Below are 23,516 nucleotides of genomic sequence, written 5' to 3' on the forward strand. Positions count from 1 at the left end.
TTGAGTAATTTAGACCTTAAAAGCTTCCATCTCAGACAGTTTCCATCTCTGTGCTCCTCGAACGCTCAGACCACCATGAAGAGAGGCCCTGCCCAGACTCCTGACTAAAGGAACAGGTAGGGAGGTCACTTAGAGAACAGAGGCCTTCCAGCCGGCAGCCAGCACCAAGGCCTCCAACGCCCGACAGAGGCCACCTTGCTTCCTCCAGCCAACACCATCCTTGATGAGCCCTGCCCCAAATGCAAACCCAGAGAACCAGGAGCAAGAAAATCCTGGCTTTGGGTCACCAAGATGTAAGGTGGTTAGTTATGCTGCAAAAGAGGACGGAACAAAATTCTGTGGGAAGAAATGAGGAAGAATAATCACAACTGGAAACCCTGCTCCACCATGGGTCTGTCACAAGCTCAAGGACATTAAGTTGCTTGACAGTCCTAAGCCTTAATTCATCTCATTTGTGAAGAATAAAAATTGCCCTAAGGTTGCCGAAAGGGTTCAAGAAAATCACGTATAGAGCCTAAGGCAGTGCCTGGGACACGGGAGGTGTGCAATGTATCTTATGATTATTAAAAGCGAAGTCAATATTTCTGGATACAACCAAAATTAATGTGAAGAGCGTATTTGGCAACGTCCAGAAAATTAAACACAATCTCTTCTGTTACACAATATTCGCATTCTTAAGAAATCTTGTATAATCAACAATTGTGTTATGAACGGGAAAAACTGTTCCCCTGGGAAAAGGGGGTTAGGATCTCCAAAGGTTCAGATTTACAACAGTTTATTTTCCGCAAGAATTTAATAAATAACAACAGCTTATGGCTCTAAAACCTCAACATCCCTGAGCAAATCCAAGCATTTAAACATATCCAGGTTTTAGCTCAAAGGGCCTTTCACATACCATCTCCACCAAGACTGTCACTTGCACGCCCTTGTACACATTCCTGTCTTCTTCATCCGTGGCTTCTCGTCAAGCACAAAACGGAAATCGTGAACACGACCCCCAATGTTAAGTCGCAACTTGGATTAGAAGAACGTTGAAGGAAAGAACCCAGAACCAGTCAGCTGACCAGACCAAGTGGCACCAGCTTTTGTGGCTATGGACACTTCCCGGTCCCGGTGAGGAAAGCTTCATTACAAACAGCGGCAGCCCGTGCAGCAAACGGCGTTCGGTCATCTGGCGCGTTACACCGCATTTCGGTATTAGAGCTGATCCCGCGGGAGAGGTCTGTAGCCTACCCACGATGCGATAAGATCTATGGACTCGGCTTACTTTTCATAGTAGCGACTGGAATGTTCAGTGGCTGGTTTCACTTTGAGCGATCTTCGCAGAAGACTAAGCAAAAGTAGGAGATCGTCCACTCCTCAGAGCACAGTTTTGCTCCGGGCAGCCTCACTGAAGTGGACAGCTCCCACATTCAGAGACTTCATTTACTCTTCTACAAAGCTAAGCAAAGTAACGTCCTCGTTTATATCCCTTCTCCTTAGAATCTTAGTGACGGCGCACACAGATTAGCCCTGGAAAGCCCCACACACCATCCAGAACATGAAAAGCCAGCTGGTCTATCCAGAGTGGGGGTAAGGTAACCGTGGCTAGAGAAGGCCTTTGGGAAGGAATGTACTCACCCATTTCCCACCCCTCCCCCCCCATCCTTTTACCCATTCAGGAATACCCTCTGACTGCCTATGTCGTACAGGCATTTGCAGGAGTGAGACGGACTCCTTGCTTTCCAGATGGCCGTTTTCAAGTACGAAGATTCACAACATCCTCGCGGTGTTGTCTTAGACCTGTTTAAACCACGAGACACTGCTGGAGGAAGTATATACCAGACCTACGGATGGGATGGATGGAAAAAGAAAAGTCTGGGAGGAAAGCAGGATCGCTAAGATGTTTAACAGGAGCCAGTCGGGAAGAGAAGGCATGCCATAGTAAGAGCCAGTAATGTCTGGTTAGGACAAAGAAAGGAAGTTACAAATAGTTGAAGCCGGAGTGGACACCCCTGTCCCCACCCACATAGGTCCTCTCTCGAAGCAGGCAGCAGCAACCACAGCAGCGATGAACGTCACCACACAGCACGTATGGCCCGAGCAACGTCCCAGGGGCCCAGAAACAGGCCTTCAGGAAACCGGACGTGGTTGGACAGCGGGAGTCTGCACCTGAAGGTCATGGTTGAGAGTTATTCCCGTGCAACTGACCACGTCCATTATAGGGAAGGCTCCATCACGTTATGCACCGTTCTTTCCACCGTGACCTTCGGGCGAAATCTCTTTGGTCTTCATATCAAGACCAGTTGTAGCTCCCCGAGGCATTGTTCAGTTTTGACCATATGGACGCGGGGAGCGGTTTCTCATCGGCTGCCGGGGCGCTGGGAGCCAGCTGGGCCACCCATAGCAGGTCTGTTTGTCTGTATGGTAGACATTCTTACCGTCAATCCTGGCTCCGTTTCTCCAGTCGCAGTCTTCTTTTGGTCTTTTTAATTGATGCTCTCTTCATGTTTTATGTATTGTAAACTGCCCTACAGATCTGGAACAGAGCCGAGTACAAACTGAAATCCGCAAACAGTAGACATGGCTCTGTCTCAGAGGATGACCTTATTGCACAAGGACCATGTGTATTCACTCACCTTTCCCCAAACACGCATTCTGTGTGGAAAACAGGCAGGGTGCTGTGTTAGGCACGGGGATTCAGAGTAAGATAGGCCTGACCCCGCCCTCACATCTAGTCAGGAAAAGATACAAAATAAAGCCACAAATGGCCTTAAGTACCTTAACAGGATAAAACAAGGACCTGATATGGAGAACCACAGAGACTGGGGAGAATACTGTGATAACACTAACTTCTGAAGGACTGGGAGCGAGCAACTACTGGCGTTTTGTGTTCTTAAGCAGGGGAAGACTTTTTAATCCGGGCAGTGGCAACCAAATAGGCAACACCTTGAAACAAGGAAGAGTCTGCCATCTAAAGAAATGAGCTAAACTGAAGAAAGAACATAGGATGAGGGTAGACAGGAAGAGGTCAGATCACTAGAGGCCCCACAGACTAAGGTAAGGAGTATAGATTTTGTTTCCAGGGCAGTAAGAGCCCACTGAAGAATTTTAAGCTGGGGTCAGGCATCATCCCTTTTAAGGTGCAGGATCTCACTTTCTGATGCGTGGAAACAGATTCCAAGAGGCAGGACAGGAGACAACGGTTACCACAGTCCAGGCCAAACATACGGGTGGCCTGGACCAGGTTGGTAGCAGTCACCAGAGCCCAAGTTTACATATATTTGATAGGAAGAATCTAAAATCACTTCCAGATCAGTCTAGAGCAACTCATCAGGTATTGAGGTCACAAGTGAGGGCAGCAGTGTTTGTATCGAGAGGGACATGATCACCGTGTCTATTTGGATGGATTATCTTCGGAATGTCTAAAAGACATCCAGTGGAGACCAAATGGACAACTGGATGGGTGAATTGCTGCAACTCAAAAAAAAAAAAAAAGAAAAAGAAAAAGAAAAAATCCCTCCAAAGACTCTCAGGGAAGTACTAGACTGTAGGCTCCACCAAAACAGAGTAAATCAGAAAAGGGGAAAACATGGGGTCCAGGAAACCCAGAATCTGACACAAGAGACCCGGACAGAGCAGACCACGATGGACAGAGTGAGTGAAGACCAAGAGAGTAGAGACCGACCCCGAGAAAGAGAGAGAGAGAGAGAGAGAGAGAGAGAGAGAAATTCCCAGGCTGATAGAAAGGGAGATCTCAAAGCCACAGCAGGCTCAGCAAGAAACCAGTTCAGACCAGGGCAGGCCTCAAGCTCTGAAAGGAATTTCTCCAAGAAGTCTGAAGTGACAGAACGCTTAATAAGTTTAAATAGGATGGCAGGAAATTTATACAAATGAGGGTGCCTTGGGGGTTGGATTCACGATTCTATTTTTGAAGCTAAAATTTTTTTTGAGCTACAGGAAAGGCAAAATACAGAGGGAAAGGAAAGGCACTCCGCATTCAGGACTTAGACATCAATAGCATTTCCACAATCACCCTGAAGACCATGAAAAACTGGTCTATCCCAAACCAGAAGTCCACTGGCTGCAAAGATGGGAAGTGTGTGGACGGTGGCTGAGGACAGCTGAAGTCTCTCCCACAGAAGGAATTTGTCAAGAGACGACACCAGAAATTGACACAAAGTTCTAAGTTACCTGGAGCTACAGACAAAAATCAAAAGAAGTTTTGAAAATTGGAATGTGGTGCTGGGGTGGGAGCAGAGGTCCTGGGAGGGGTCGAGGGCCTACCATCTGTCTTCTCCACTGTGGAGTCACTGGACACTAAAACTCTAATTTAGATAATATTTCAAACTATGGTAGGACATTAACTAAACGAAAGTTATACTACTGATTTTCCTTTACTACATAAAACACTGACATTGCACACAAATAAGGCACCACATTAACAACAAAAGGACTGCAGCTGTGGGTTCCTTTCAGTTAAGGATATCTAAGTTGCTTTTTGATATTAGTGAAGCTAATGCATTCTTTAATACAATTTTGCTATCGGGAAATAGTTGCGAGGCCTGTCCGCTTGGCTTAAAAGATCCTAAATATAAAATACAAGTACAAAAATAAATGAAATAGCATTTTTTTTTTTTTTTTGGAAAGAGAATGAGCAGGGGAGGGGCAGACTCGAGGGAGGGAGAGAGAGAATCCTAAGCAGGCTCAGCACTGACAGCAGAGAGCCCAACACGGGGCTCGGACTCCCGAACCGTGAGATCATGACCTGAGCCAAAGTCGGACGCTCAACCGACTGAGCCACCCAGGCACCCCAATGGAAAACCTTGTTACAGATATTGGTAGTGAGTCTATAGGAATTGAGTTTCCTACCATAGCAGATTTCATATTTTCATCATTTAAAAAATGCAGAGGGAAAATACGGCTGGCTTTTCATTTTCAAAAAGGATGTAAATTCGTACCTTTTTTTTCCCTCTCTGTGATTATGATGCGAGTACCCTGAAAAGCCAAGGCTGTGGTTGAGAGTCGTTTGTCTAATTATACCCCCAGCCTGGTGAAAACGCTTACAGAAGGGACACAGGTTGAAATGCAAAGAGTCGTGCACAAGAAGATTAACAGAATCAAACTTCAAGCTAACGAGGAACTTGTCCGCCTAATGCGGAGCTCTAGTGGGCTACCGTCTTGTTAAACCAGGATGGACTACCCATGCAGAAGGGGGTTAAGAATATCTGTACCCCAATGTTCACAGTAGTGCTACCATGGATAAAGAGGTGGTATATATACACAATGGACGATTACTCGGCCATCAAAAAGAACAAAACCTTGCCACATGCAAAAACATGGATGGAACTAGAGTGAAATATGCTAAGTGAAATTAAAGAATTATCACATGATTTCACTATGTGCAATTTAAGAAACAAAACACATGGACAGAGAAAAGAAAGGAAAAATAAGATACAAAGAGGGGCAAACCAGAAGAGACTCTTCCATACAGAGAATAAACTGAGGGTTGCTGGAGGGGGATGGGGGGGGATGGGCTAAATGGGTGATGGGCATTACGGAGGGCACTTGTTAAATTACACTATATTATGTTCACTAACTTGGATTTAATTTAAAAAAATTAATTTTTCCCTGTAAAAAAAAAATCTGATCATCTGGGTAATTCAAGAGATGCCTCATTCTCTTACGTGGGTAATCTGGCGGACAACGAAGTTCTCGGTCTAAAGCATGTAGCTGCCTTGTTTCACCACGTTCCCTCTTCCCTGGGCAGCTTTAAACACAGCCAAATATGGAACCAGAAGCAGAGCAGAATGGAGACACGGGCAGCGTGGCCACAGGCCAATTAGCGCTCACGGTCCTCACAAGGACCCCTCGATTAAGTAAACTCAAAAGGACACGCATCGAAACAAATTCGTAATAGAAGTTTCTGTAAACAGAACACACGCACATTGGGCCCAGTATGTTAGGATAAAAAGAGGTGAAGGACGTTTTATGGGGAAGCCTTCCCATCTGAGGTCCCACTTTGTTAACAGGAGTCTGCCCAAGTGCAACAACGTCTCCCTTCTGGAAAGGAGGGGGTCACGAGGAGGTTTCTCCCCTACGTGGGGAACCGCATACTTCGCCCGCCTTAGCCTGCTCTGTGGGACTGGAGGTCTTGACAGCAAGCAGACAGAAGCCAGCCGGGAGGGTGGGGTGTGACGGGAAGGGATGGCCTCAGACACTTCTGCAGAAGATGGGCTCCTGTGCTCACAGCAAAGAGAAGGTTTGCTTTCACGAGTATACACCCGGGGAGTAAAGAGACAGTCTCCTCTTTCGTGACGGGGCGGCGGCAACTACCGAAGGCACTCGAGACACTCCGTGCGCAGCTCACGGATGGCGATCCCGCTTTTAAGGCGGATTAGAGAGAAGCATCCAGAACGCTCCACAGTGTCCTCGCCCTTAAGATGTTCTTTAGGTCAAGCAGATCCCCCCGGGCTGTAAACTAAGCCCATTTCCGTTTGTTCTGCGCTCTGTGGAGTGCTCAGTCTCAGATGACCAGACCTGGAAGGAACTCGGTCAAAGCCCCAAGCTCCCACAACGGAGGATCAGAGGGTCAGCCCTGGAGGCTCACGGGGACCGGCACCCACAGCTCTAGGAGGGCAGTGACAGGTCGTCCAGGCTCCAGCCCAGAGTACCCTCTAGCGGTACTAGGTTCTCTGCTCCTTCCGATTCATTTCATTTCGGGAAAACTCGACCTACTTGAAATTCGCATCCTAAGTTTAACACCTGAACCCAAGGCCTCGGGGAGGGCCCCTTGGCACTCACTTGCCTTACAAGGAGCTCCCCATCGAGGAGCTGAATAAGGTGCATCCAGACAATGAAATATTATGCCGTAAAAGTGAGTTAGCGCCCTAGGTGATAAGAGGGGCTCCTCACCAATTACGGGGGGGGGGGTGGGAAGCAATTCTAGAACGAGCCCATTTCCATAAGAGGCAAACTACAAATATTGTCACACCGGCACAGAGAAGAGCGAGACACACACTCTGGTCCCCTGGCAGTCACTACCCTGGAGAGGGAATTAGGGAGCACCCACGGTGAGAAGTCCCACATCACTAGGATGTGCGACGTGCACAGAGCAAGCATCGCGATTGAGAAGGGAAGATTTCCTCTTTTGTGTGTCCCTTTCCCTGCAGGAGCTTCAAAGCAGGGTTCCCTTTACCCGTTTTTCTACAAGAAGCGTCTTCCCCTCGTCATTATGGCAATTTCCTTTTGCAGCATCCTCCGAAGTGGGGGCGAAACCCCCATCCCTTCAGGACACAGGGTGTCACCGTGGCCCCGGGAGCACCGAGGGCTGCACAGAATGACTGCAGAGATCGCATCAGATACACAGACCGAACGTGTCAGCACAATCCAACCACCGAGCTGTAGATAAGCGACAGGTTAAGTACACATCCCAAGACGATGCAATCATTTGAAAGGAGGGACGGGGGAAACGGGCTCTTAAGAACAGCCAAGAGCAGATTCACTGAAGACTTCGGACTTGGTGGGGCAGCTTGAACAGAGCCCAATGGCTAAGAGCTATGAGGGTGGGGGAGGGGAAGTCTACACTGGAGATGTACCATGAGCCCCCCCCCCACCCTCCTCACGGCCCACAAGTGGCTCCAGGTGTAACAAGACCTCCTCCTCCTGCCCTGGGACAGCAGGTGGCAGCTGGACCGCCAGAGCCTCCCAGGCTAGGCACCTCCAGCCCCGAGCAGCCTTTGTCAGTGACCTCAGCATGCCCTCCGCAAATAATTTTCATCTGTGCCGCAACCCGAAAACATGGTTCCCAAACACTAGGGGTCTCTGGGAAAAGACTTGAAAGACCGTGTTGGGGGGGGGGGGGGGGCAGAGTGCTGAGGAAGTTGTCAGGATCCTTTCATGCCTGGAGATTTTAAATATCCGTTCCGATCACATCCTCTCTAATAGGGTGCCACACATTATGCTGTCAGACTCTGAAAGCGCATTTCAAACTCTGAGGTCATTTATGCACCACTTTACCTTCCCAGCCTCCAATTCAAGGAAAGCCCTCTTTAAAGAGCCTCGGGAGCACATCCATCCAGGAAATGCAATTTCATTTCCTTTCTTAGTTTATAGTAATTTCTATTTCTAGGATTTAATCAACATGATTGCTGTTACTCAAAAAAAGGGGCCATTTTTTGCACATAGCCGTGCATTCTATGTAGACCTATTTGGGGACTGCCTGGCTTAAGGCCATATGGTAAATATGGGGCTCGGGTGATAACCACACAAACTAGAGCACGTTTTGTGTTCAAGTTAATTGCAAGCGTACAAAAAGCCTCACGTTTGCTAGGGATGGAGAGGTTCTTTCGGTGACCAGAACACTGAAGAAAAACCTAAAGATGGAATGCAAGAGACTCTGACGGCACACAGATTTCCTATCACACCACGTGGGAAAAAAAACGGTGCTTGCGTTTGATGCTTGCAAGGAAAGAAAAACACAGCTTGACATTGAAAAGCTTTCATTTATAATACGCTGAGCCATGTTTATATCTTGGGAGAAGGTTCACGCAGTGCGGCAACAAAGCAAAATGTTTCCTTTAAAAAAGCACCAGAGGTCACTAAGTAGCTCCAGACACCAAGCTGCGAGCCTGCAAGAGGGAAAGAAAGAGCGGTGGGGTCTGCACAAGAGACTTCGAGCTGCTCTGCTTCAGAAACGCAGACGAGCTCAGGAAGACCAGTCTCACCCTTCCTGACTCACCTGCACCCACACCATCGCTCCCCCGGCTGCCCTCGAATCACCCCCCAGGAGTGGAAAGGAGATGTAGGGAGAAAGACTGGGACCTAACAGACAAGGGATGAGGACACCAGGCTGATAGATGGTCCACCAACACAAACTCAAGCTGTAAATTCCCCCGTTGAGGGGCACGGACCCGCAAGGAAAGACAGGAGGACCCAGCTCCAGAAGTAACCATTTATCCTCTGGCAAAGAGCCAGGCTGTGCACTCCCTTTTGCCCTTTGCTCCAAGGTTTTCAGCTTTGGCTACAAGTTGGAATCACGCACAGAGCTTTGAAATTCCCTGGTACCAGGTACACCCACCCCCAGAGTTTCTGACGTACCTAGGCCTAGCGTGCTATGTAGACACTAGGGTTTGTTTTTTCCGAACACTCACAAAGGGATTCCAATGTGCAGCCCAGGTTATGAATCCCTGCCCGTGGCTCTACGTCAGAAGCAAAGAGGAGCCACAGGAGAGCGAGCAAACCCTCGAACGACGGATCGGGACCGTGCGTCTCAACGTAACGTGCGTAGGAAACGCCTGAGGACCTTGTCTAGATGCAAGATTCTGTTTGAGAAGATCTGGAGTGGGGCCTCAGCACCTGCAGTTCTGATGCCTCTACGTAAGGGTCAGAACAGTCTACGGCCTCCATCTGAGGTCAACCTAGAGAGATTCCAAAGAAGCGAACGTTACAAATAACATTGTGGTTTATGCGATTTTCGATAGTTTAAGCCTTTTCTTTCTTCAGTGGCATTGAAGGCCCTTAGCTGCATTCGATCACTCAGGATCACCAGGGTGGACAGGGCCACTCGTGGGAATTACAGTATGTACATAAAACATCCCCTCCCCCCCCCCCCCCCCACACACGGCCCAGTGTGTGCTGTGTTTTATTGGGAGGGCAGGTTACAGGGCTGTATCGTGACCTCCCCAAAGCTGAACTCTGAATGAACTCCAGTCCCTCAGGGTGGGACTGCATTTAGAGAACAGGGGCTTTGAAGAGCTCACGACTTAAAATGAGGTCATTAAGAGGGGCCTGATCCGATATGAAGTGCCGTCCTTACAAGAGAGGACCTGGTGGAGACGCCAGGAGGCAGCAACGGTCTGCAAGCCAAGGAGACGCTTGGAAAGGGATCAGTTCTATCAACACCTTCAGCTCAGACTTCTGGCCTCCGAAACTGCGAGAATGGGGTTTCTGTTAATGCCACCTGAGCCTAGGTCATTTGGGCAGGCCTAGCAAATGGACATTGCGGGGGGGCTTGGGTTGTTGGGTCTACTTTTGAGAGGCTTAACCCTTTCAGCCATTCCTGGGGAATAGACATTCTTGTCTCTAGCACTTCCTCTCCCCTCTAAACGCCACTTTTCGGTTTGTGGTCGGCAGGAGGAAAGCAAGGTAACCAGAAGATCAGGCCCTTAGGAAGAACCGTGGGTGAGAACATAGGTTCTGGAGTCAGACGGTTTGCCTTAGAAGCCGGGCTCTGCCACGCACCTGCTCTGGGACCTTGAGCGGGAACGGGCACGCAGACTCACAAGGAAAGCACAGCCACCCCACTTGTCGCTGTGATTTCGGTTTTGGCATCCGAACTCCCTCTGTCGTCTCCTTTTCCAGCTGTGTTCCGAATAGAAACTGGTGCCCGGGGCACCCGGGTGGCTCAGGCACCAGACTCTCGATTTCGGCTCAGGTCACGATCCCAGGGTCGTGGGATCGAGTCCGTGTCAGGCTCTGCACTCACAGCATGGACCCTGCTTGGGATTCTCTGTCCCTCTCCGGCTTGTGTGTTCACTCTCAAACAAACAAACAAACAAAAAATTAAAAAGAAACTGGTGCCTGTAGTAACCTCCACAGAAGTACAGGGTTCCTGTATAAAACTTCTTTCCTTGTGTCTGCCCAGCTAGGCCAGAAGGTCCAAGAGTGAGGTCTAGAAAACAAATTAGTATTAAATTCAATTTTTACTGACTTGCAAAAAAAAAAAAAAAAAAAAGTCCTTCAAATTTTCCTGAGAGATAGAATCTGACATTGTGTTCTACATTCTTCTAACCTTTCAGGGACTACCAGAACTCAATTCCAGTGCCATTTTTTGGAACGTCCTTGCCTGCAAAGAAGGTCTTCGTGGATTCCTAGGAAGGCAACCTCTGCCCGGCCATGCAACTTTTCCACCACAAAAATCATGAGCTGTTTCAGTACAGACACCTCCCAAACGAAACCTGGGCCCATTCATGACAGCAATGCCCAGTGACATCAAAGCAAGGCAGGGGGGGGGGGCGCCAAGGTGCCCCATCTGCACCACCATTTAGCCAGCCTCATCTCCACAGCAACAGTGCCGGCTGGGCACACATCACGGGTCACAAAAATTCCAAGCGTAGATCTGTCACCCTACCCACACTCTTTTCACCTCCATTTACTTGAATCCATGAAAATGGCGGTTACCAAGGTCAGAAGCTCCCACGTGACTTTAAGCATTTTCTCCAACCTCACCTCCAGAGGATGCTCTCTATTCCCTAGCAAGTTTTTATACCTTTTTGCTCTTTGCCACGCCCCCACGGCATTCCTAATAGGTCAGGTTGTGCGTCCAACCTTTCGCTTTCCTTTCCCCAAAAGGCCATTAGATTTGGCTTCCCCCCCTCAGAATATTGCTTGTAAATAGTTCTTTCCTTTACTTCCCTCACATGCTCAGTGTCAGAAGGCATCACAAGTCTTTGTGATCTTTACAGAAAAGAATTGACATTTTTAAAAGGCACTTCAGACTTTAAATTCAAAGGTTTAATGGCAGACACTGTGCTTAGTGGAACGGAGGAACAGAAGACTTCTTAGCCACAGAAGGAAAAACAATGTTGCAACTCTGATTTAGAGTACCCCCCACCCCCGCATTGAAAGGGTTTTGATGCATGTTCCTCAAGTAGGTACTATCATTTGATTTTTGAAGGCAATGTTTCCCATGGTAGAAATTCAAAACAAATCCACAGAGCAGTGGCTTTGAGTCAACACAACATGGGATCATCAATGTGCAAAGTCGGGAATTAAAGTATGGGGTTAGGGGTGGGGGAGGGGAAGATCAGCCTTGGCAAGCCATGGACTACTCAACTAGCACAGGAAGCCGGGTCTTGAGAACACGCACAAAAGCAGAAATTAGTACTCAACTACCTGCAATAAGGTCAGCTTTACAACACTGACAAGTTACATCCGTTTATGGTATCTGGGGATGAGGACTTGGGGCAGGGGTGGTGGGGAGAGGGGGAGAGGGGGGCAGGGGTGGCAGGGGGTGGGCAGAGTTCCAGCTTCCTGGAGATCAGGAAACCAGGTCACAAAGATGCACAGGTCAGGAGACCCAAATACAGTAAGGGAACATAAAAGCAAGGACCTGAAGACAAAGCTGGCCAAAGGTCCCTAAAGTCACCTTCTTGAGACACTTCCATCTGTGGACAAGGTTCCAGATGGAGGATCCAACTCCCGGACCTCGTGTGAAGATGGCTCTGGAAGCTGACCAACTTTCTAGAGAGAGCCAGATGGTAAAGATCGGAGGCTTAGAGGGCCAAGTGAGGTCTTTGTTGCATTTTTTAACTCTTTCAAGACCTACAAAGCATTCTTAGGCCATGAGTTGTGGAAAACGTGCCTTGTGCCCTACTTTGCCGATTCCTGCCCTATACCCAACTCCCAGAGCTATGTCCCAGAGCAGAGGAACCTCTCCTGGCCTCCTGCAGGCTCCCTACCAGCCACTGCTGTGCTGACAACTGCCATCACCATTCCCCAGAGGCTGGGGGGGGGGGCTCACCATAGTGGGGCAAACACAGAACGGCCCACAGACACAGCCAAGAAAGAAAAGTTGAGAACAGAGGTAAAGGCAGAGAACAGATGCAGTCCAGGTTCCTGAAATCCTGAAGGGTAGGGAAAAATGATCTCGTCCACACTCCGCCAGACAGAATGAGGCAGTCTATTCACACCTCCAAGCTCCCATACACACTTTGGACTCAAAGCCAGAAAGAGGTGCTTTGCTCAAAGGGGGTTAAATGTGTAGACCTCACACCCCACTCTCCCCTCTCCTCCCCAGAATGGAAATTGTCCAGAAAGTTCAGCTTACGACTACAGTGAACCAGGATGGGTTAGGACAACAAAGGAATGCGGAGGGACATGCCTCCTCACAACTGTCTGCCTCAAGTTACCGTTGGCAAACAGGAGGGTGGGGAGAGCAGAGGCGAACTGGTTGTTCCCAGCGGGCCCGTTCTGATGCTGGCATCCACCTCACAGGGCAAAGAGCCAGAGAATTCAGTTCCTTAATACCTTCCCATCCCAGTAATTCTTGGGAGAGACTTGAGGCACACGCTAACGTCTAACACCCCTGCAGAACTCTGGTTACCACCAGCCTTGGATTCTCAGGTTCCCGCTTGGCGGGGTTCTTGCGCTGAAAGGATACAGGTGGGCCACTGGAATCTGCAAGCTCGTAGGCTCCCCCAGATGTCACCTTAATCAGATGTGCGCCAAAAACGGCCCCAAAGACATTGGACTCGAAATTCCTTTACTGAAAGAGAAATGGGATTAAAATCCCTCAAGTCCTAGGAGGATAGAGGTGCTTTTTTTTTTCTGCCTTTTACACACACGTGGAGGCCCCAGCAGCGTGCTTGGCACATAGGGACTCACGCATTTGCTGAATAAATGAACCAAAATCGTTGGTAAAACTTTACAACTGCCCCACGGCTTCGTGGAAAAGAACCTAGCTTGAGAAACCCCACGGATGTTGTAGTTGTGTATGTCTTCGTCCTCAAAGAAAAGCAATCAACAGAGATCTCTGTTCTCCAGACAATCAACGGCACTCCAAAGGCAAGACGCATTAACTCACAAAAGCAGGGAGGGTCCCGCTGGGCAGGCGGTGGTAGGTTTGGGGAAGCCGAACTCACTGACACGGAAAAGACTGATTGAAATGCAAACTTTCTCCTGAGCAGATAGAGTATTCTGGAATAAAGAGCGCCTTTGCTTTTTCCGGGTGCACCCACGCAGCTTCACTCAGATGAAGTTAATGTAGGAAGTCAGGCATCAATGACTTCAGGGACAATGAGCATGGCAAACGGAGCCATCTCAAAGGGCACCCCAGGGAAAGCACAGCCTTTTGTGGTGAATTCAATGCGTGGTTGTTTCCCAGCACTTTGTGTTGTTCCTCTGAGAAGGAGTGAAAAGTGATACAGGCCCCTGCCTTGGCCGATACCTTCCACCCTCCCTGCCTCCCACATGGGTCCTTCAGCTGAGGATAAACGTGGAAGGGAGCAGGATCCCCCGTAAAAACGCAACCCCCGACTTCAAAGCCAGGGTCTATGGGACAGTTAACTACAGGCAGGAACACCCACATTCTGTTCAGGTGCTATCTGAAGCAGCAAGTGCATGGCGTTAGTTGTAGCTTCCAGACTCAGCACCTGTAACACGGTAGTTGAAACGGGTCAAGCCAAGAACCAACGAAGGCCATGATAGCATCTCTCAGCAGTGCAGGAAATCCAGTTTCTAAAAAAACAAACAAAAAAAACGAAAAAAAAAAAAGCAGCTTCCTGTCCTTCAGGCTAGAAAAGGAGGCATACCTGGATAGAATAGCAACGTGAATTCCAGAAAGGCTAAGAAAGTCAACTTCCATTTGCTTGTCACGTTCAGTCACTTGACAAGGTACGGGACACTGTCCAGGCAGACTAGCCTCTGATGAGACAGTCGCAGACCAGGGGACAGATACTCCAATACCCTCGTGAGGGCACCATCCAGTGACAAAGAGGATCTAACGCAAGGAAACCGAGGCTGCCTGCAACGTGCTTGTGATTTAATCAGTTCTGCACAAAGCTACCTCTACCTGTGTTCTGCTCTTTTCAGATCACGTCCTCACCTTTAGATGGCTGGTCACAAGGATACAAACGCTTTCTGAACAAGGGACAGCATATCCCGAGTGAGAGAACAGTTAGTCGCGGTGTGGCCACCTAGTGCCTGTCCTGAGCTATGCTGGCCACAGAACAGAGGCACAGAAGGGAGACGAGCAGGCTGGGAACTGGGAGGTTTGTTTCGTCTTCCGGTCACCACCAAAAACACCCTTGACTCCAGACAAGGCACAAGCCTCTAAGATCCTTTAAAGGGAACTAACTATGCCTCCCGCCCATTCATCACGCAAGTAGGGTACCTTATGTAGTCAGGAAGAAGCAAAGACCCGCTCTCCGTGACTTTTCCCAAGGCACTGGATTTCTGACCTATCCCCACATTTGGAAAGCCATCTAAAAACTGCTGTGCCCGGGGGTATACACTCTTTCCGGACACAGTCTGAGTTTTTTCTTCCCCAAAACTGCCACCGTCCTGTCCAAGACTTAGTGTCCGATCAGCATCTACCACGTGCACTCGATATGCCAAATGTAATTCAGTAGTGATCATAAGGGGTAATCGTTAAATACATACATCAGCTCATTCGATCTTCAGGGTAACCCTGTACCTCCAGTACTAAGAATCTTCATTTTACAAAGGAGACCACTAAAGCAGGTTAAACTGTTCAAGGTCACAATTTAGTCGAGCTGGGATTCAAACCAGGACAGTTCCTGTTACTGCGGTTTTGACCTTCACATCCTCCTTAGGAGCTCTGTGACCAGATCGTGCACTCTCCAGTCTTTCCTTCAACCTAGCCTCAGCTAGAGTCGTCAGCCTAGCAGTACGGCTCTAAGGGACTTTGCTGTCCTCCAAGTCTCCAGTAAACACACTTGCATAACTACCACCTTAACTTCGACCTCTTAACAGGATTTGGCAATGCACACGTTATGGAAAGGTGGGAGTCTTTGCATCCTTAAGTCATGATCTCCCACGGGAGGGACCCCAAAAGCAGTCCCTAAGGAGACTCTACGGAAAGACCTACCACGGAGGGGCAGCTACAGGCCTCGGAGGTCCAGGAATCACAGAACAGTCACACCTAATGCAAATTAAGCACCTAACATTTAGTTTTCTCTTGCCCAGAAAACCATTCTTGGCCGCTTCGAATCTCTTCCCCATCCCGGGTAGTTACAGTCTGAACCGTAGGACTTTGAACTGGATCTATCCTCACGGTTTCAAAGGCCTTGGTCGAAAAATCAGGTCTATAAATGGAGATCAGAGATAGTAAGTTATTCTTTTATGTGCATTTTGTAAGGTTATCTTAAGGTGCTAACAGATTCTCAATGGGTGAGACAAGTTACAATGTTTATCAAACAGCCTCAAAAATCGGGATTTTCTGGACCTTTCCTACACCATGGATTTTCATCTTCCAGGAAACTAACTTGTCATTTTTATGGATAGACCCAACAAACAAAAGGCAAACATTTTGTTCAAAGCTACGTGGTTGGGAAAGTCAACTTGTGGGAAAACCTTTAACAGCCACAGGAGGGTAACACCATGACAAAAGCGTGCGCTTGGTTTCGCTGAACAGTCTGAGGGAAGAGGTCAGAGTTAGGGTGTACTCCTTTACCAGTAGTCAAATCACACTGCACCAGAGAAGTCTGAACCACCCAACCTGTACTCTACATGAAGCAGTTACCAGCATTCGCTCGAGTGTTTGAACTTGGGGGCACTGGACACAATGCACGTTGGGGTGGAGAGTCTCCACAGACAGACCCTGTGGTTAAGAGGAAATCTTGGGGCACCTGGGTGGCGCAGTCGGTTAAGCGTCCGACTTCAGCCAGGTCACGATCTCGTGGTCCGTGAGTTCAAGCCTCGCATCAGGCTCTGGGCTGATGGCTCGGAGCCTGGAGCCTGTTTCCGATTCTGTGTCTCCCTCTCTCTCTGCCCCTCCCCTGTTCATGCTCTCTCTCTGTCCCAAAAATAAATAAACGTTGAAAGAGGAAATCCTTCAAGGAAGGAAAGCTGTACACATATGAACCAACTTTGGGTAGGACAAGGTCGTATGAAGTCCATTGTCTAAGACCGATCTCAAAGGCAGGGCTAATTCAAAAAAGAGCCATGGTGAGGGGGTCTTCTGAATGCACAGCCACCTGAATTTATAGTCTTAGATCCCAGAAAAGTCTGCCTCCTCTAAGATACGCCCAGGATGATGAAAGGGCCTGGGCCCAGACTTTGAAGTCAGACAAGCCTGGGTTTGGATCTCGGCTCCCACGTGTATTAACTTTGCGACCCCAACCGAGTTTACTTAATCCTGGAGGCTTGGCTCCTCCCCCTGTAAAACAGCCACCAATGCAGGCAGCCCGGCGGATTAGAGGTGCATGTGACATGTATGGAACAGGGCTGAGTACAAAGTCCTCAAGGTTGTCATTTAACAGAAGGCTAATGTGGAAAAGTACTGTTGAGACTAAACTGTGTAACCCAAGTGGGCACAGGTGGCAGGAAAGGGGTCCAGAATCAACAGTCTGAACCCATCTTTCATTCTCTACATCATTCAGGATTCCATATACTTTTATGAGTAACAGATCCAACCAATACTAAAATGAACATGGCAGAAGGGAGTAAAATCCTTCGTCCCTCTCCCTCGCCGAAGTCACATAAAATCATTTAACAAGTTCAGCAGGGACTTCTACAATTCACCAGTGCTAAAAACTGTTAGGACAAGTGGTAATGAGCGGGGACCATCCGTCTGCATTCCTTAAGAGGCATCTCCAATACTGTACTTAAGCTTAATCCAGGGTCAGCCAAGATGCGGAGAGTCTGGTTTCCCGGAAGGATGGTCCCTTCAGTGTTTGTCCCTCCTACCGCACCAACCAAGGTGTGCACCTGCAGAAGCCTCTGTGCTCCTCGAAGGCTCGGTCTAAGTGGGTTTGCAGCGACCAGGTTGAAGACCGTGGTTTCTCTAGAAGGGCTTAACCTTTAACGTATATTGCACTAACAGGCTCTGATTTGGGAGGTCAGGGGCAGGCCTCGAGATGAACAGGCTCCTAGAGGATGCTGGTTTGCAGCTCCCTTGGAGTAGCAAGGGTCTACGGGGCTCGGCCCATCAATTCACAACCCAAGCACAGTACTCCTGCATCCGTGGGGTTCAAAAGCAAACAGGGGCAGCAGTTGCCAGCCTTGGACTTTACTCCCCTGACTTCGCGATTCCCTAGTCCAAAACTAATGCAGTATACACAAAACTCTCGAATTCCATAAAACCAGAAAACAGGCACGGGGACCATTAACCCCACTTTCCCCACTAAAAACCCCCTCCTCCCCATTCCACTCACCACCCCCCTCCAGAACAAAGCTCCTTACTTTTTTGTGATAGAGAAGATGATTTGTTAACCCTCGAGTGTTTCAACAGCTATCCAAAGGAACAGCTTGTCAAGACGTGGATAGGGTCTCTCGAGTTTGTGTAGAAAAAAAGCCACGGTTTTTAAACATCTGGGGAACATGACGGTAACAGCGTCATTAAGTCAACTTAAGACACCTATCAGGGCACCAGTGGTTTCTGAAAATTAGACATGCATTCTGCAAAGGCCACTGCTTTATGTGCAGTCTGACCTTCAGGGACTGAACAAATGAGTAAACCATCTCAGGGACACTTTCCTCATTAAGTTAGAGGCTTCGTGCTGTATTGATAGGAAAACCACGTGTCCTAGTACCGCGGTCACGTGGAGGACACAGCGATCCTCGTGCCCGCACCCTCTCATGTCACCAACTGGGTGACCTTGCTTACGCAGTTAACCTCTTCTAGCCTTTACACCTGCAAACTGAACGGACTCACCCGCGCCCCACCCCCCCCAACCCCATGTGTTCAGTGTTGACTACTCACGTCCTGGAGACCACCCTTCCCAAGCCCAAGGAGTACGGATTCGCTTAAACAGTCCACTGCCAGTGGCAGATTTTAGAGCACAGTACGTAGTGTAACTGATTACCAGCTTTTAGATCATTTAATTTGCCAGCCCTGGGAACACATGCAAGCTTTTGAGCGTGTGAAATAAGGTTTCTACAGCTGAAAACATGGTAATGCTGTAACAGATGAACCCAAGAGTAAAGCTTTCTTCCAAATTCACTTGTGGGGACTTCCAGGTTATCTTGTAGGATTTATCCTGGCACCCCAGAGTGTAGGACCACCCCCCTGAAGACAGTGTGGCGCGGGCGTGAGATTCTCATCTCCCACAGTACCTTTTTTTTTTTTTTTTCAACACTTATTTTTGGGACAGAGAGACAGAGCATGAACGGGGGAGGGGCAGAGAGAGAGGGAGACAGAATCGGAAACAGGCTCCAGGCTCTGAGCCATCAGCCCACAGCCCGACGTGGGGCTCGGGCTCACGGGCCGCGAGATCGTGACCTGGCTGAAGTCGGACGCTCAACCGACTGCGCCACCCAGGCGCCCCTCCCACAGTACCTTTAAAAGGCAACTTGCGTTCATGGGTACTCGTTTCCCATCCAGGGAAAGCACGGAAACAAGCCAGGAACTCGAAGGTGAAAACAAACGGACCCTCACCTCTGAGATAGCAGGCAGGAAATAGGGATTCTCTCCTTTTGTTACTGAGAACCACCTGGGAAGTACTTCCCAATTTACAGACTCCCGAACCAGGGGTAATTTTAACAGGCATCCAGGTCATCTGTGGACTGCGGTTTCAGGAAATCCTCTCCTTGTGGCTCGATCTCGACGTTTTCGCTCAACACAACTACGTCCACAGCCCGCAAACCTCCCCCACCCTTTTGCCCAGAGACCGTGACAGTGTCACAAGGCCCCGGTAATTGTCAACGTTTCTAAGCAAAACGCAAACGCCGCCAGCCGTGTTTGCTGTGGCGCACGGTTTGATACCCACGGTCCGATCCCCTTTCCTTAGAAGCTTCCAGCCTCGCCTCTTCTTCTCAGATGGCTACCACGCAAGGTATTCCGGGAAGCGGTAAACCGCTCGGGGTCTCAGGTGCACTTAGGTGCAAGCTCCAGGTTCACACTCGGTCGCCCGTCGTTGCTTTAGCCCCAAAACCACACCAGAAGGGTTGCACCCAAGAACTCCCCGAGCACGTCCCGGCGCAAAGCGAGCGCGCCTCCAAACCCCTCCTCTGCGGAGCCGCCTTTCCAAGCAGCCAGGCAGGGTGCGCCCTGGCGGACTCGGCAAAGCCCCCAAGGCTTACCTGAAACACGTGGTGAGCTCACCCGAAGACTTCAGACACGGGTATTTCGTCGTGGCGATCTTGTTTTCCGAGCAGATCTCCCTAAAGAGAAAAGGTCGAGGAGCAACTTCGCTCGCTGGCCACGGGAGAGGCGAGGGGCAGGGTGCGCGAGGGTGGCAGGCAGCGGCGTCCCGGAGCGCGGACTCGCAGTGGCCTCGGGGGCTGGGCCTGGCGGGGGGGGGGGGGGGGGGCGCGCGCGCGAACCGAGCCCCCAGGACGGCGGTAACAGGGAACACCGACTCACTGATGAGGGACCCCGGGCGGGGAGCCGAGTTTTATGCCGCCCGGGAGAGCCGAGCACCCAGCCGGCGGAGCGAGGGCATGCGGATGCCTGGGGGAACCGGGGGGTACCGCCCGCACCCCGAGAGCCGGGCGCCCACCAAGCCGGGGCTGGCAGCGCTTACCTGTCGCCGTCCTCGGGTTCCTCTCGGTAGCTCCACGTGTGTCCCAGCGCCAGGAGCAGCAGCAGCGGACCCAGGCTCCTGCCCAGCTGCCCCCTCGCCGCTCCTCCCCGACTCGGAGGTGGCGGCACCATCAGGGAAGCTCCCGGCCTCTTCCCGGCGGCGCCGGAGCTCTCTCCCCGCCTGCGCCCGGCTCGTCCGCGGCCGCCGCCTTCCCTCTCCCCGGCAGGGGGCGCCGGAGAACAGGGGCGTCTGCGCCACCTGCGCGAGGCACGGGGCTGGGGGCGTCGCGGGGCCTGGGGTCAGGCCAGGAGCCGGGTGCAAATTCCGCGGAGGGGCGGGCGGAGGGATCGTCTGCGGTGCACGGCCGGCTCGAGGGTCGCGGGGCCTAAGCCGGCTCGCCCGGGGCCGTTCACTCCGGATCCACAGACTCACCGGACTTTGGGCTGCGCCCTCGCCGCTCTCCTCTTCCTAGGCTGGGAGGGAAGGGCAGGGCGCGCAGAGCCGGCGGCTGTGTGCATCTCGCTCCAGGGTCGCTCGACCGCGAGGAGGAGGAGGAGGAGGAGGAGGAGGAGGAGGAGGAGGAGGAGGAGCTGGCTCGCACCCCCCGGAGAGGGAGGGGGAGCCCAAGGGTTAATCAGCCTCCTTCCTGGCGTCAGGTCACTTCTGAAGGCCAGGGCAGGCTTGCGGCTGCCTTTCCCCCTCCAGCGCCTACGCCGTGCTTTCCCGCCACCCCGGGCTTCACCCCGCAGGATTGGGGGAGGGGGGGCCGGGGGAAGGAGTCAGAAAGCTACGGCGTCTCTCCACGCCCGAGACGGCGCAATTTACAGGGCGTAGTAGCCTGTCTTTCCTGGAACCTTAGAAGAAAGGTCTCCCGATCGGTTACACTTGTAACTAAAGCCGCTTTTTTCCTCCCAGCCCGTGGGCCGAGACAAGTGAGGAGCTCCTGGCGGCTCTTCCTGGGGGCTTTTAGAGCCTCTCGCCCTAATTGGCTTTCGTGCTGTTTCCACGCCCCGTGGGCCAGCACACGTGAGCGCTGGAAACTCCTGGAAGACCAGGTGAGGCGCGGAGGGGGCGGTTAATCACCGGCCCTGCGCGCTGCTGGTGAACGCGGCGGGGTTCGCGCGGAGCCAAAGCCCCGTGGGGGCGGTAAATCCGCTGGTTTGGTGACGACCCCGCCACCGTAATTCGTTACACCTCTGCATCGTAACGCTTTGCTGAACATCAGGAGTTTTTCTGTGCCTGTTAAGGGAAAAACTCGTGACACAGACGTGCCGGACGGAGCCGGCAAGTGGTCGCGGCCCCGAAGTGCATGGCAAGGGCACGAGGTGGTAATGCCTGGCCTCTTAACAGACGCGTGGTGTTTTGCAGCCGCGGGGCGAGAAGTAGCTTGTTCACAAGTTACCGGTGTGAGATGTTTTGTTTCAGAATGTTCTGGTCAACTGAGAATTGCCAGGCGTATCACCCACACCTTGACATTTTTAATAGCAGTGGCGTCTTCCTCCCTTTGTAGAATGCTTTTAGATTTGCCACGGGGTTTTCACATTCATGAATGTGGATTTTATTGGTACGCTATCCCTTGAAACTAGGAGTCTGATTTCTTAGTTCAGTGAGATGTTTTTCCCCGGCAACGCTTACAACAGAGACAGCAGACCATAAAACAGACAGTACTAAAGTATGGTGCTACACACACGAAGTAAAGTGGAGAGACTTTCCTCATGAATGTTTGTGATTGGTTGATTTACTTTTTATTTTTGAGAGAGACAGAGAGAGAGCTGGGGAGAGGGGGCAGGGGGAGAGAACGAATCTTAAGCAAGCTTTGCACTCAGCTCAGAGCCCATCGCGGGGCTCCATCCCAAGACGGTGGGATCATGACCTGATCGGAAACCAAGAGTGAACGGACTGAATCACTCAGGCACCCCTATGAGTTTTAAATGAGGTAATACATATAAAGTATTTTTCACAGTGCCCAGCATGTATTGTGTGCTCAGCAGACATTCACTGGTAGCATTTTTTTAAATGTTTTTTTTCAACGTTTATTTATTTTTGGGACAGAGAGAGACAGAGCATGAACGGGGGAGGGGCAGAGAGAGAGGGAGACACAGACTCGGAAACAGGCTCCAGGCTCTGAGCCATCAGCCCAGAGCCTGACGCGGGGCTCGAACTGCCAGACCGTGAGATCGTGACCTGGCTGAAGTCTGACGCTTAACCGACTGCGCCACCCAGGCGCCCCTCTGGTAGCATTTTTAACATAATTATTGCACGGATCTTTCCGTTTTAACATTCTAGCTTTTTCTGCTTTCTAGATAAATAGAAGTTTATTTCACAACAGTTGTTTGGGTTTCCAAGGAGATAACCTCTCTAAGCACATGAAAAATGAAGGCATCCTGGGGCTGGTGAAAATTGTATCACTTTAGATTGCACCACAGGCATGTTTAATCTCCAAGGGAGGACGCTGTGCTGTAGGAGGTTCTCATTTTATTTTATTACCAATTATTCTGATATTTTGCTATATTTTTCTCATTTTTACTTGTTTTGTTTTTCTGCTGTTGCATTGTGGACGTCCGTACTACAAATAATAGAATGGCGAGGGAGATTAGTTATTACTTTCATTCAATAGTTAATGAGCCACATATGGAGACATGCAGCTTTGCAGAGAAAGATTTTCAGGCTGCAAAATGCTAAGGGCAAGACCATGCCCATTACGCACAGCTGGTGGCAGAAGATTGGGGACAAAGCCAACTTTGCCGCCACCTTATTTTCAGCCCACTGCACTGAGCACATATGACAACGAGGCATCAGAGAATGTGCCGGGGCCAAGCACTCAGCCCAGCTCTGCCTGAAGAGGAAATCCCAGGAGTGGCTGGTCAGAGCGTTTCTGGAAGAGGTGAGCCGGAGCAGAGACCTGGAGAAAACCTTTGCCCGGAGGCCTGGAATTTAAACTCATTGGCAGCTACTGATAGCACGACATGTAGTGTCAGGCTTTGGGGGGCTGGGCTGGAGAACACAACCAAACAGAAGGAGATGAGATGGCCTTGTATGGATACCAGTCCCCCGCAAAAGTTAAACACGCCTGCAAAAAACAAAACCTACATTTGCTCAGGCTGCAGCCTGCATGGGAGCTGTCAGAAGGAGGCTGAGTGCGGTGGAGACCTCCGGGGTCCTAGGTTTTCTTTCGTGACACCCTCATTCCTTCCCCGGCCATGCACGAGCTCCCCACTCCCCGGCTCGCCCCTACAACCTGCCCTGTTCCTCATTTATGAGACATTGGATGAGAGCCCTCACCTAGTGCCTCTTTCACAGGAGTGCGGCAAAGATTAATGATAGGGACCT

The 23,516-nt window shown here is 50.4% G+C and overlaps 1 protein-coding gene across 1 annotated transcript in view; it reads right to left on the bottom strand.

Annotated features, from left to right (window-relative positions):
• CCBE1 (collagen and calcium binding EGF domains 1) overlaps positions 1 to 21,922 on the bottom strand; it is a 235,611-nt gene extending 213,689 nt beyond the window's left edge. The window contains exons 1-2 of the mRNA XM_043559008.1: positions 20,187 to 21,922; positions 19,744 to 19,824 (exon numbers count right to left, since the gene is read on the bottom strand). Coding sequence (XP_043414943.1) covers positions 19,744 to 19,824; positions 20,187 to 20,317 — 212 coding nt within the window. The 5' untranslated portion in view covers positions 20,318 to 21,922. The remainder of the gene's footprint in view (positions 1 to 19,743; positions 19,825 to 20,186) is intronic.
• Positions 21,923 to 23,516: the final 1,594 nt, after the last annotated feature.

The sequence above is a fragment of the Prionailurus bengalensis genome, chromosome D3, assembly GCF_016509475.1.
Source record: "Prionailurus bengalensis isolate Pbe53 chromosome D3, Fcat_Pben_1.1_paternal_pri, whole genome shotgun sequence".
In the NCBI taxonomy this organism is placed as follows: domain Eukaryota; kingdom Metazoa; phylum Chordata; class Mammalia; order Carnivora; family Felidae; genus Prionailurus; species Prionailurus bengalensis.